This window comes from Malaclemys terrapin, chromosome 8 (assembly GCF_027887155.1).
Source record: "Malaclemys terrapin pileata isolate rMalTer1 chromosome 8, rMalTer1.hap1, whole genome shotgun sequence".
Classification (NCBI taxonomy): domain Eukaryota; kingdom Metazoa; phylum Chordata; order Testudines; family Emydidae; genus Malaclemys; species Malaclemys terrapin.
The window spans coordinates 32,145,762-32,159,146 of record NC_071512.1 but is presented as its reverse complement, the minus strand read 5'-3'; the positions used below and the strand labels follow the sequence as shown (position 1 = coordinate 32,159,146).

At 43.5% G+C, this 13,385-nt stretch overlaps 1 protein-coding gene across 2 annotated transcripts in view; it reads right to left on the bottom strand.

The window, feature by feature from the left end:
• Window positions 1-8,653: 8,653 nt before the first annotated feature.
• KCNIP1 (potassium voltage-gated channel interacting protein 1) overlaps window positions 8,654-13,385 on the bottom strand; it is a 575,775-nt gene continuing 571,043 nt past the window's right edge. For both annotated transcript variants that reach the window (XM_054038336.1, XM_054038337.1), the window contains exon 8: window positions 8,654-12,943. In XM_054038336.1, the coding sequence (XP_053894311.1) occupies window positions 12,896-12,943 (48 nt within the window). In that variant the 3' untranslated portion in view covers window positions 8,654-12,895. The remainder of the gene's footprint in view (window positions 12,944-13,385) is intronic.

Sequence of the window (13,385 nt, the reverse complement as noted above, 5' to 3'; positions counted from 1 at the left end):
GATCAGGGCTGGGGCACTTGACTTATGAGGAGAAGCTGTGAGAACTGGGCTTATTTAGTCTGCAGAAGAGAAGAGTGAGGGGGGATTTGATAGCAGCCTTCAACTACCTGAAGGGGGGTTCCAAAGAGGATGGAGCTTGGCTGTTCTCAGTGGTGGCAGATGACAGAACAAGAAGCAATGGTCTCAAGTTCCAGTGGGAAAGGTCTAGGTTGGATATTAGGAAAAACTATTTCACTAGGAGGGTGGTGAAGCACTGGAATGGGTTACCTCAGGAGGTGGTGGAATCTCCATCCTTAGAGGTTTTTAAGGCCCGGTTTGACAAAGCCCTGTCTGGGATGAGTTAGTTGGTGTTGGTCCTGCTTTGAGCAGGGAGTTAGACTAGATGACCTCCTGAGGTTTCTTCCAACCCTAATCTTCTATGATTCTATGATTCTATAAGTAATCTAGCAAAAAGAGGCATAATAAGAGCCAATAGTTAAGAGCTGAAACTAGATAAATTCAGACAAGGAATAAGCTACACATTTTTAACAGTGAGTGTAATTAATTATTGGAACAACTTACCTGGTGACATGGTGAATTCTCAATCACGTGACATCTGTGAATCAGGACTGGATGTCTTTCTAGATGCTATGCTATAGCTGTAGTTATGGGTTGGATGCAGAAATTACTTTTGAGGTTCTTTGACCTGTGTTTTGGAAAAGGTCAGACTAGATGATAATGGTGGTCTCTTCTAGACATAAAAGTCTATGAATCTAGTTATCCTAGCTTCTTTTCACTGACCCTCCTAAGCAGAACTTGCAGCCAATAAAGTTTTAGTCAGAGTCAAATGATTGTACTCATGATAGTCAAGCGAGGCTTAATTTATTGCAAACAAGTTCCCTGCTCCTTGGAAGAATTGTCCAAAGGCTGATGCTGGTAAAAGACATATTCTCAGAAACTCACCAGAATCCAGTAATCCAGGGATAGATCTTGAGCGAAGGAGTAGTCAGCACAGCTCTGAGGAAGGAAGGCAAAAGAAGCTTTTGGACACCTTTGCCCTGTCCTGGTCATGGAGCTCCCTGGCAGCTGGGCTGGCTCACAGCATAAATTAGAGCAGTATCCAGACTGCTATAATTTACACCAGAAAGCAACAGTCCCAAAGAGCCATTTTGACAGAGACTCCCACAACCATGCCCCCTGCACTGGTAGATAGGAGGGAGTGGTGTAGGCAGAGGCAGCTCTATGCACCAGCAAAGCAAGCAGGTGCTTGGGGCAGCCCATTTGCAGGGGAGGCAGCCAGCAGGGATTCAGCATGGGAGCTGAGAACCAACAGGGGGCCCTGGGAGCTGTAGTTCCTTGGTTAGCTCCCTGCCCATGGAGCCAGCCCTGAAGCAGGGAAATAACTACATTTCCCAGCATTCCCTTGGCTGCTATCAACAGGAAAGGGAGGGGAGGAGTATGTAGCTGAAACCTCATGCTGCAGCTTGCTGTGAATGGAGAGCTCACTGCTAGAAGTGGCGGCACTGTGAATGGGGAACAAGTATGCCCAAGGAGTAGAAGGCTTTGCCCCAGAGATCCCCTTCAGAAGACATCCCCAGCCTGGATTAGGGATACTGCTGTGACCTCACCTTACAGCCTCCAAAGAAAGAATTGGGTGGACTAAATGGACAGTGCCCCTCTCTATCTGAAGCCTAGCAAGGGAGGTACGTGGATCCCACTAGAATTTAAAATGAAAAGTAAGGGAGGGGAGGCTCTACTAGGACCTGGGCAGCTTTATATACAGTACCAGGCACATAGGAGGATTTACACTTGGAAGCAGAAATTGACTTTTCCTTTCCAGATTTAGTTAATATTCAGAAAGGGAATCTAGCACCTGCCTTCCAGATTTGAACACCCCCAAATCAAATATACTGATCCACTGTAACTTACTGTAGAAAAAGTAGGATAAAATTGAGCAAGAAATGCTTCCCAGTGTTATTAGGAGTGGAATTGCTTTTTTCAACAACCATTGCCATTTTTTATAAAAAAATTTTTTAGTTTTATTTGTTTAAAAGGAAGACAGTGATATTGCATTGGCAAATTTCCCCATAGAAACAAAGAGTGGAACAAAAAAATAATAAAGGCACCTCAACTTTTCCTCATTTATGGAGGACAATCTTATAATATGCATCCAGATATCCTCCAATCACACAAGCTGAAAATTATTCCACTTTACTGCAGTTCTGTAACCATATGGGAACCAATCCTGTCTGTGTTCTGTGCACATCCAAAATTCCTGCTGAATGACCCATCCTGGGAGCAAGTTACCAGTGACACAGGGCTGGGGTGGCAGGGGGTGAGCTCAGAGCTGGGGCAACAGGGGTGTGTGTGTGTGGGGGAAGCTCAGGGCTGGGACAGCAGGGGATGCGGGGGGGGGAGGAGAGCCCAGGGTGGGGGCAGCAGGGAGGTGCAGGGGGGAGCCCTGGGGTGGGGGGCAGCCAAACATTTTTTTGCTTGGGGTGGCAAAAAACCTAGAGCTGGCCCTGGGTATATGAGAGATTATATTGGCTCCACACTGTCCAAGTGTGAGAGAATTAACATATATGAGAATACAGCCTTGGTATAAACTTATAATTATTTCTGGTTCAAATGGAATTCATATTAGTGAGTTTAAAAGCAAGTCTCAGTTGTGTCCTTTTACGTAGTTCGAGCACAATGATTAGTTCCCTATTTTTCTTTTTGCAAAGGAAAGATACGACAGCTGCCATCAAATCTTTAAATGTATTTTAAGAAATGCTTAGAATGCACTGGAAGTGCAGGTGACAGGTTGTTAGGTGATCAATTATTTTTATAGATCTGCTGAGACCTCCACCAGATACTGATACCATGCAGCATCCTCTGGATCAAGGAGGCTAGTGTAACTTCCTCAAAAGTGGCCTCAAGTTTTTCTATTTCTGGTGTTCATTTTAACAACACATATTTTAAGGCTTACTCACTTCAATGTGACTGGACCACATTGTTTGGATGCAAAGCATATTTCACACCTAATTTGCCCAAGAGCTCCAAGGGAGGTGTTGCAAGGAGGAATGAGCTAGAATCAGATAAAAGGAAAGGCAGAAGACCTTGCCTTTCAAGTCACCAAGCCAACTAAGGGAGACTGAAGTTCCAGGATCCTGAGATTGATTACCACGGGGGAAGGGAGTCATGACATCCATACCAGCTACCAGCCTTGCCCAATCTCTTTGTAGCCAAGAACAACCATAATACCAGCAACCATCACCGTGCCTTTGACTACAGTATGAGTCCAAAGACTAAGGGAACTGAAGAGTTCAAACCCATTTTTATCTTAAGTGCCTTATTTTTCCTTGTTCTATTTTAACTTTTTGTTTCTATTAACTGGAAGACATCCCAGTGATTATTATTTCAGGATGTGATCATGTGGTTGAGTGCATTAGCCTCTGTAAGAATCTACATGGGGAGGCACAAAAGCATAAGCTGCTAAATTTAAATTGCCCCAGACTCTGTCTAAAGGTGGTTGAACGTGCGTGTTTTGTGAGTGTCCAAAGAAACTAAACTGCCAGTTGTAAATTGAGTGAAAGTTGTGAAACTTCTGCTTGTCAAAGCCTCTAAGTGATATTTGTGTCTGTGTTGGGGATGGAAACAGATTGGCCACCCTGAATGAAATGTAAGTAGGAAACCTCCATTGCCCTTGAGACTGTGATCTAGATATAAACAATAATTTGATATCAATCCTACAATATTTACCCACCTAAGAGTTGATGTCACTGCCATGGATAAAAATTCTCCACTGGTGGTTTGTAATTAAACAAACAGCTACCTCCTTGAACTTCCTGTTTTAAGATTTATAAGGATTTGCTGTGTTAATCTCATGCTTTGCCTAAATGGATGACTTTAAGTTGTAAGGGCAGACTTACCTGCTGGGACTTTCTCAAGAGGATCTGCCTCCACGATCCCAGCCTAGTTTTCTTGCTGGGAATTCAGCTTGGTTGCTGCACAGCAGGAATCGGGCTTGCTTTCTACCTGGCCAGCATTATGGTTCTGAGAAGATCCTGGCTTTCTGGAAAGAGGATTCCCAAGTTTGCTATAAATATGGAGTCCATGTGCCATAATGAATGCATTGTGTGTATGCAAGTGTTTTCAAATCAGTTTAACTTGAATTAATTTGGTTTAACCCCTCATGTAGACAAGCCTTTAATTGCAGTATTGCTGCTAATTTGTTTATTTGACATGACTTTGACCTCAATTTGATTATAGTTTAACCCTCAGTTAAAGAAGAGTTTTAGTGGTGTAACCCTTCTGCCAGGTGGAGCCAGCAGCAACAAGGGCTGGGTTCAGTATCTAGGGGTTCCTTTTCAACAATACAGCACAAAACTGGCTCAAGCCCCCACCCAGTGACCTGGGACAATTACACACCACTCCCTGGGCACCTCTAAGAGGCAATACTTCCCTTCTCACAAGCACAGAGTCTGAGTGTAGCAAAAACTTTTAATAAAAGAAGGGTAGTAACTCAGCATTAATTTGGGAAAACACTGCAGCTAGGGTTCATAAACATAAACCATGAGCAAAAGACCCACCCCCAAGTAAGTTGGGCAGTGTCCTTTTCCCCTCAGGTTCTTAAGTCCAGCAACCCAAAAGTCCCTTTAACGTGCTCGTCCCTTCTCCACACCCCACTCACAGTTGCTGTCCTTGGCCAGTGAAGCCCCAGAGTTCAGAGGTTCCTCAGCAGAGTTCACCTCCCACCCTGTGTGTGAGGGGGATAAGGAGGCACCTTACACGCTCCACTGCTCAGGCACTCAATCGTCGCCCCAACGGCGGATTGCCATGCCTCTGTGGGGCTCTGCTCTGGCCCTCTCCACCAGCCTCCCTGTTGGCTGCTTGCCGCACCTCTCTACCAGCCACCCACTCACCAAGATGTCTTCAGGGCCCCCCAAACTTAACACAGCTCTCAGTGATTTCAGCTCTTAGTGGGGGAGCCTCACTGCTGGTGCACACTGGGAAGTCTCTTGCACTAGAGACACTATCCCCAAGTAGGTCTAATACTTAGATCTAGGTACAAGTGATTTCAGCTCTGTAGTAAGTAACAGGACTCTCAATTGAATCTAAATTAGCTCTTTTAGTATACCACAGAGAAGGGAAGGATCAAGTCATGTCTAGGACCCTCACATCCAGATACAGGTCTGTCCCCTGCCCTCTCTCAACTCATTGAGCTTTGGAACCCATGTCCCCTGCCTAGCTAGTGCTGTTCAATTGAGGGTGAGTACCTGCATCGGGGTATGCCAGGTACAGTTCTGTTGCCCTCGGTTCACACAACAAGGATAACAATCCTTTATTACTCCTGCCCCAATAACAAGGAGACTGGGGATCCAACACCAGCCACAAGTGATCATTTGGGCAAACAATCCCATCATGCTGAGCACCTAGGCAGGGTGCGTGTGTCCATGCAAACGAGATCAGCTTCTGAAGTCTTTTTCCACAGCTCACCACTAGATGTCATGGGAGAGCTCATTCAGACTCTGCTTACAGTGGTTTTTGTCATAGGGATAGGATTTATTGATTTTATTTTTAATAACATTTATATCAAGGAGTCATTTTTCTTTTCACTAGCAATCCAGGTCAGAGCCACTGAAAAAACTGAAACTGGTAAAAGACTAAAATTGAGGAAATAAATTAATTTAAGATGACAGTGGTCTCCAGGGGACAGTGTTATCTTCATAAAGAACAAGGTCACAATGTCACTCTTGCTGATGGGCGTTTTGAGTGCACTCAGGCAGCCATGTCTGGTTGCTCCATGGACCCTTTTCTCCAGTTACAGCTATTTCAGCTGGGGTGCAACTTCAGGCTGCCCTTACATATGCTGCATGATGGATTGATCCTCAGCATGTCCAGAATCAGGGAGCTGCAAGCCTAGGTGCTGGAACTAGAGGATGCTGCCTCAGCCCATGGCTTGAAGTGGTTTCCATTATAGACAGGCTTCACAGTTTGGTTCAATGGTTCTCAGTACCCCCACTATAAAAATATTTCAGCACTCTGGCAGCAAGTCACTTCCCTGCTCTGCTGGCACTGGCCCTATGGCTGATGCAGGGAAGAATCAGGGCCTATGGCTCCTGGCTGGAATTATCCCTGGCTCTGATTGGTCTGGTTGCTGAATATGGAGAGGGAAGGGAGAACATATCCTCTATTTTTTGTAGAGAGTCCAGCTATTATTATGCGAATGCTTGCCTCATCAACACGCATAATCATTACTAATATAACTCTTTGTAAACAAACTCAATCCCTCACCCCCACCCCTGTGTGTCTGCCATTATCTTCCCCATTCCACAGCAGGGCAGTCGGAGGTACGGAAAGGTAAAGTAAATTGCCCCAGGTCCCAGAGGGTGAAACCACACCCCTGACACCCCATATAAACCCTTAGCGCAATGATTAAATAGCCCTGCACATAGGTTGTCTGAGCTTTGGCCAGATGTCGCCCAAGGATTTCTACCAGAGCGCATCAGTGGTAGAAGCTGATCGAGGAGCTCAGACTCTGTACCTACTAGCTCACAGCCCAGCTCAAGGACTGCCTGGTTCCTTCATGGTCTTACAGCACAATCTTTTCCTGCAGCTACTGAAGATAGACTAATGTGTTTGATTTGATTGTCTATATAGATACAATTGCTCTTTTTCTCTTTGTGTGCCTAATTCTCACTTTCCTTGCCAGACTCATTGGGGATGAATGTATTGTAGACTACTCTGTGATTTACACATACAGTTCAGGATAAGGGCAGGTGATGATTTTTGTTTGCTTCTTGAAGTGGAATTGTGTGTACAGAAACCCTGCTCAGCCTGCTCCTGTTATACAACCCCCCGCCCCTCCCCCACACACATTTTGACTTCAGTGCGTCATGGAAATGGGCTGCCAAACAATCTCACACTTAAGCAAAGTCACTGTTTATTCCAAGGCTAACTGCTCACATCTGCTGCTGTGACCAAATCTGCCTCAGCTTCAAGCTACTGCTCCTTTTGCAGCAGCACCAATTTTATATAGAATTTCCTCAAAACATGCTTTGCAGAGGTGTAGGTAAACATGTGGTTTTAGTTTGGATGCAGGGAGGGGCAGCTAAACAGCAGAATGAGCCTAATCTTCTGGTCTGAGTGGGAGGAGCTGAGGAATAAAATTAGAAAAACAGCATGGGCATGTGACTATATGGTGCAAACTCCACTGTGCCTTGCCATTCCTACAGGCAGCCTCCTGGTAAAAGTGACTTCAGTGCTAATGAAAAGTGCTCGATTAGCCCCAAGCCCTTTTAAACCCAAGAACAGGTAGAAGTCAGGCAGCACAAGTGCAAATTTTTCCACAGTGACTGGCCAACGTACCTCACCCCGCCTATTGCAGATGAGAGCGTGCTCCATTCTTCATGTGCACCCAATGCCTGCCTAGTTTGCTAAGAACTGGCCAAAGGAGGGTGCCAATCAAGGTAGTGCAGACACCGATCCATTAGGAAGTGGAATCATACCAATAGCATACCCTGTTTCCCCGAAAATAAGACAGTGTCTTATATTAATTTTTGCTCCCAAAGATGCGCTAGGTCTTATTTTCAGGGGATGTCTTATTTTTCAGAAATGAAAAATGCCTTATTATCGGTGGATGCCTTATTATCGGGGAGGTCTTATTATCGGGGGGATGCCTTATATTACAACGAGAGGCAAAACTGTAAGTAGGCCTTATTTTCGGAGGATGTCTTATTTTCGGGGAAACAGGGTACTTCATACAGCTGTCACATTTCTGCATGTATGCAAGAGAACCTTCTCCTTTGCATGTCTGTCTATATTGCAGGCCCTACAATATGTACCTTAGCAAATATGTATAATGCAAAATGTTGTCTGCATTTATCTAAGTGTCAGAATAGCTATTGTCACCAGACTGTGGCTAAAGGGACATGGATAGGCCTTCTTTTTAGCCCAAGAAATAGAGTGTTTAGATATTTTCTTGACATTACTGCAATGAAAACAGCCAAAATAGTCACAAGAAATAAGACTTACAGTTTTACTAATCCAAGGTATTACGAGTGATACAGGTAAAGGCATTGGTTAGTACAGGGGTCGGCAACGTTCGGCACGCGGCTCGCCAGGGTAAGCACCCTGGCGGGCCGGGCCAGTTTTATTTATCTGCTGTCACGGCAGGTTCTGCCGATCGCGGCCCCCACGCACCGCGGTTCGCCGTCCCGGGCCAATGGGGGCGGTGAGAAGCCACGGCCAGCACATCACTCACCCGCACCACTTCCTGCCGCCCCCATTGGCCCGGGACGGCGAACCGCTGTGAGTGGGGGCCGCGATTGGCCAAACCTGCCGCGTCAGCAGGTAAATAAAACTGGCCCGCCCGCCAGGGTGCTTACCCTGGCGAGCCGCGTGCCAAACGTTGCCGACCCCTGGGTTAGTATCTATATTTAGGGAGAAGAATTTCAGAGTTAGCTGCATGCCCTTGCACCCATACATTGATGCACCCCTAAGTTAGACATGCACATAACCCATGTGTAGGTAAATGTTATACTCACAGTGCCAGTTCAGCAATACCATTTGGCACATACACAGGTATGTGTATTTGGAACAGGGACCTGTTTTTTTAAAAATCTGGTCCAGGATTTTTAACCTGACAATGTCCCATCAAGACCTGAGCACACAAAAAGACACCCTCCTGTACATCTTTTATTTTTATTATTAAACTCAAAATCTTTAAAACCGTTCAACAAAATGTCATACAAATTGCCATCGGATAATAGCATTTGTGAAGCGATGCATTGCTGCTCCAGTAAAATGGCTTCAGTTAGCACAATTTATATTATTTGCCCATACTTCTTAAGTCAATCATGGGACTTCCATGATGAAGAAAAAAGTTACACTGCTGCACACGCATCAACAGAGTTCTTAGGCTGACACAATGGTGGTTTGTTGTTCAGCATGTGTCACAATCCAGGGATACCAATATTCTGCTTAAAGCATTTGAACATTGACATTTCTCTTATGATATCAGTACCATCATGGGTCACATTATTCATGATTACTCACAACATTGCAATGCTTTCAAAGTAACAGGAAAACTAACATCAAAAGTAGCAGACACATTACATTTGTTGCGTCATTATTGACATTCTTATTTTCAATAGATTTGTTGCCTAATATGCATGTTATGTGCTTTAAAACTGCTGGCACGGTTATGTAGATTAACTAATGAATTAAGTCAGACAAATCATCTGGCCATTATTTAAACATTCACAATTTTGAGAAAACATGTACAGCTGATAGCACTGATGGATATTCTAATTGCAACTTAGAAACCAGCACAGTAACTGCCTTCAAAATACAGGTAGTAGGATTCATGATGGGATGAGATCAGACTATCACAGTATGTTTTATTTAATAAGCTGCAGTAGTAAGTATTTGCCATAAATATTGCAAACCCCATTTATGAATCCTGGGAGGGTTTGGAAGTTTACAAACTAACATTCATAGAGAATTTAAAACCAAAAGACATTTCCAAGCAGAATAAAATTCTCTCACAGTTACTGGCTCTTTTTCATCCACGCATGCTTTGCAAACAGTTCATAAAGAGAAGGCTTACTGTGCATCGATGCATACCAGCCTATGGATGAGACATTGCCAGATAAACTGTGTGATGAGATACAAGATACAATGGACAATACATGGTTTCTTAAAGAAAGTTATTCTGTCACCATTTGACTTTACAACTAGAACTGTTCAATAAGGGGGAATGGCTTCCGATACTTTCTACAGTATATGTGAAGATACAGCTGCCAGATGTGCTAATCCTGCTATTTTAGGTATCAGTAACAGTAATTGGAACTGAAGTATCAACCCAGGGTGGAAACATTATCATGCTGTCATAGGGCCCAATCCTGCACCACTAAAATCAAAGCGAGTTTTACCATTGACTTCAGTGGGAGCATAATTAGGGCCGTGATGTTCTGTGGCCACCCTGCACATACAGAATCCATGGTTAATGGCAGTAGCAGAACCCAGGGCCTTTGGCTCCCCAAAAGAGAAGCTAAAGCAGCATTGCCACTAACTCAGGCCCCAGTTCAGCAACACGCAATTGTGAATGATCCCAGTGGAAGTCAATGGGACCTCTCACACGCTTAGGTGCTTAAAGCTGTGTGTGTGGCTGAATCGAGGCCAAACTTAGCAGAAGGTACTTATAAACATTAGAACAGTCTGGACAATAGTACACGGTAGTACAGCAGTGACTCTGTACACAGATTAACAAATCAACACACTACAGTTTTGTCTCCAGCTAACAAGAAGATAACTTGCATCATTACTATAGCAGTTCTGAAAGTTTATACCAAGAAAAACATCAGGGGCCAAACTCATCACTGATGTAATTCTACTTAACTCAATGGTGTTACCCAAGAAATTAATTTGGCCTTGGGTATTTTGGTGTGGCCTCAGGTATTGTGCTTACAGTGGTCTGAGAAGGGTGGTTATCAAAGCTACTGGTCTAAGATTATGATAAGACAGTGCCTAAAATGCACCCCCTCTCTGTGAACTGTCTTGATTTAGTGTTTTTTCCCAGTCTATGGGCCCTTGTGACACCTCCCGCTCCTCCCACAAACACACACACTTCGGATGTATGTAACTGACAACTTTCATAAATAATCTTATTTTTGTATGCAGTCTTGTAGCCACATTGGTCCCAGAATATTAGACAAGATGGGTGAGGCTGAAGTGAAGGAGAGCGCTGTGTAAGCTTGTCTCTCTCACCAACAGAAGTTGGTTCAATAAAAGATATTACCTCGCCCACCTTGTCACTCTAGTAATCTTAGTTTGTGTACTACATCTTTAAACTTCTAGGAGTCCACAGGCTGCATCTGCCATTTTGTGAGCAGAGTTGATGCAGCATGTTACAGAAAATACACACTGTCTGTCACTCTGAATCACTTTTTTCCTTCTTTTATTTGGCTGTTTTCTCATAAAATGAAATTAATAATTCAGATTGAAAACTTGTAGTTGCACTTTGTGTAAATAAATTGGCCTTGCATTAAATCTAAGCTTCTGTACCTAAGCTGGGATTGCAAGAAAAATGAAGAGGCAATAAGATATAATTTCTGATTTTTTCCACCTTTGACTTACTACATACTTATTCATCAAGATAATAGCTAGATGGAGGAGACATAGTACAACTGGACTGTGCTACCCTCACAGCATCTCACCCCCGTTGCAAGGCACAGCACACTGGTGGGAGTTACCATGTCCTACATCTTTTGTAGGAACAAACTCATTGGTGGTGTTTGGTGTGAGGTAGCCAGAAAAGCAGAGTAAGCCTCCAGTCCTGCCAGCACTAAAACTTTCCTCACTTGAATAGCCCTGCTGACTTCAATGGGGCTACTCACATGAGTCAAGCACAGCACCCGTGTAAGCGTATGCCAGGACGAGTTACAGGAGTGTCCTCGACGGTGGTGCAAGCACAGCATCGCACAGGTATCAATCAGATCTATGTCTACATCAGCAATAGGTCTGTGGATCAATAGGCTTTATAAAATATAGGGCTATAGAAACAAGTGATTCCATATATTTTGCATATTATAAAAAGTTTCCACTTACCTAATATTTAAAATATATTTTTAGTGCTGACAGTATATTTGTAATATAGTCTCTGATATAATAAAAATATAGGTGTTTCCTATACGGGAGGCCTATGGCAATCCTGGACTATGTTAGGTTGTTCTCTTTTCCCTTCTTGGTTCCTCTGCCTTTACCTGCCTGCCTGTCACAACTGCTTTCTGCTGTACAAGTGCAATCAGCCTTCCCGGTGCCCAATGTGAACCTGTGTGGAGACAGTTACTTGACCTGCTGAGTACTAAGATCTAATTTGCCTCTCTGCATTTGGCCAAACATATTCCCTTACTCTTGCAGCCAAGAGGGATCTCAGAAGAAAAATTTAAAAGTTCAAATAAATCCAAACATTGGGAAATACCTTGCTTTAAAACAATGTAAAACTACAAATGATGTATTTATTAAGGGTGTTCCAAACCATACAGAAAGGACCATGGTCCATTGAAGCTGTTCTGGTGGGAGATGCATACTGTATACTAGAGGCCCACTTTGTGGTTGGGAATACTGGTGGGCATTTAATGGTAAAAGCATGCCCCCCAAAGTTCCAGACCATTAAAATCATCTTGTCCTACAGGAACTCAATGTTACCCAATGGAATTCATTCTGTCGTGTAGAAATTGTATATGGAAAAGTGTATTCTGCTCTTCTAATGTATATTGGCTTAATGCTCCTCTGGCTGGTGTATATCAGAAGCAACTCCATGAAATTCAATGGAGTAACACCAGTGTATGTGAGAGAAAAATCAGGAATGTTGAGTAAAGTGGGATATATGGTTTTTAAATGAACTGGACCCTCCATTTAACATAGTAAATAAATCTGGTGTTAGTTTTCAAAATCTAAACATAGATGTCTTGGTACATTAGGTTTCTGCCAAAGCAAAATAAAGAGGACATTTATACAACACGTTGTTCTATGATGGAATGGACTGAGCTTCCACTCACAATAGATGGCTTAGCAAGCTATTGACATGGTGCTACCAGATGTAATCAGATTTGCTAGATTAAAAGCAGCAGAACTTGTGACTAGCAAACAGAATGTTGTATATTATTCATTAAACTTCAAGCAGCAGGTCTCACTCATCAGGTTTTATTAAAATATTAGCATGCTTCCAAAATGAAATAACTTCCAGTCAGTGTCTCTTGGGGAGGAGAGATGGGAGTTTGTTGCATTCGGAAACGAAGCTCGGTTGGAGATGCCTTACACAATCCTTGTTCACGCAACATAGCTGAGTTGTAAAAAGCCTTCGTCCAGAAAGACGGTTTTCATTACGTACAAAGTCTCTGGTTCCTATGCTGCATTCCAGATGCTGTTACATCACATTCTCAAAGAGCTGTAAGGATCTCATAATATTGTCATCCTGGAAGCAATGAGAAAAACATACACTTAAAAGTGGTCATGCGTCTGACGAAGTGGGCATTCACCCACGAAAGCTTATGCTCCAATACATCTGTTAGTCTTAAAGGTGCCACAGGACTCTTTGTTGCTTTTTTTTTTTTACAGATCCAGACTAACACGGCTACCCCTCTGATAATTGAAAAACTGTGTTCTTAAAGCTTTCTATGGCACTTTGCAGCACAGCCAGTTCCAAATATTCATTGCTGCAAGATGTGGTGGCTACATTTTTGTAGCACCACTCATCCTAGGTGAGCCTGAAATGCTTACAAGCTTAGGCCCTGATTCAGCACAGCACTTGGGCACATCAGGCAGCATGCAGTGGGTGTCTGTAGGACTTAGGCATATGCTTGAAGTTAAACACAGGTTTAAATTCTTTGCTGAATAATGAGAGACTGAAGCTCATG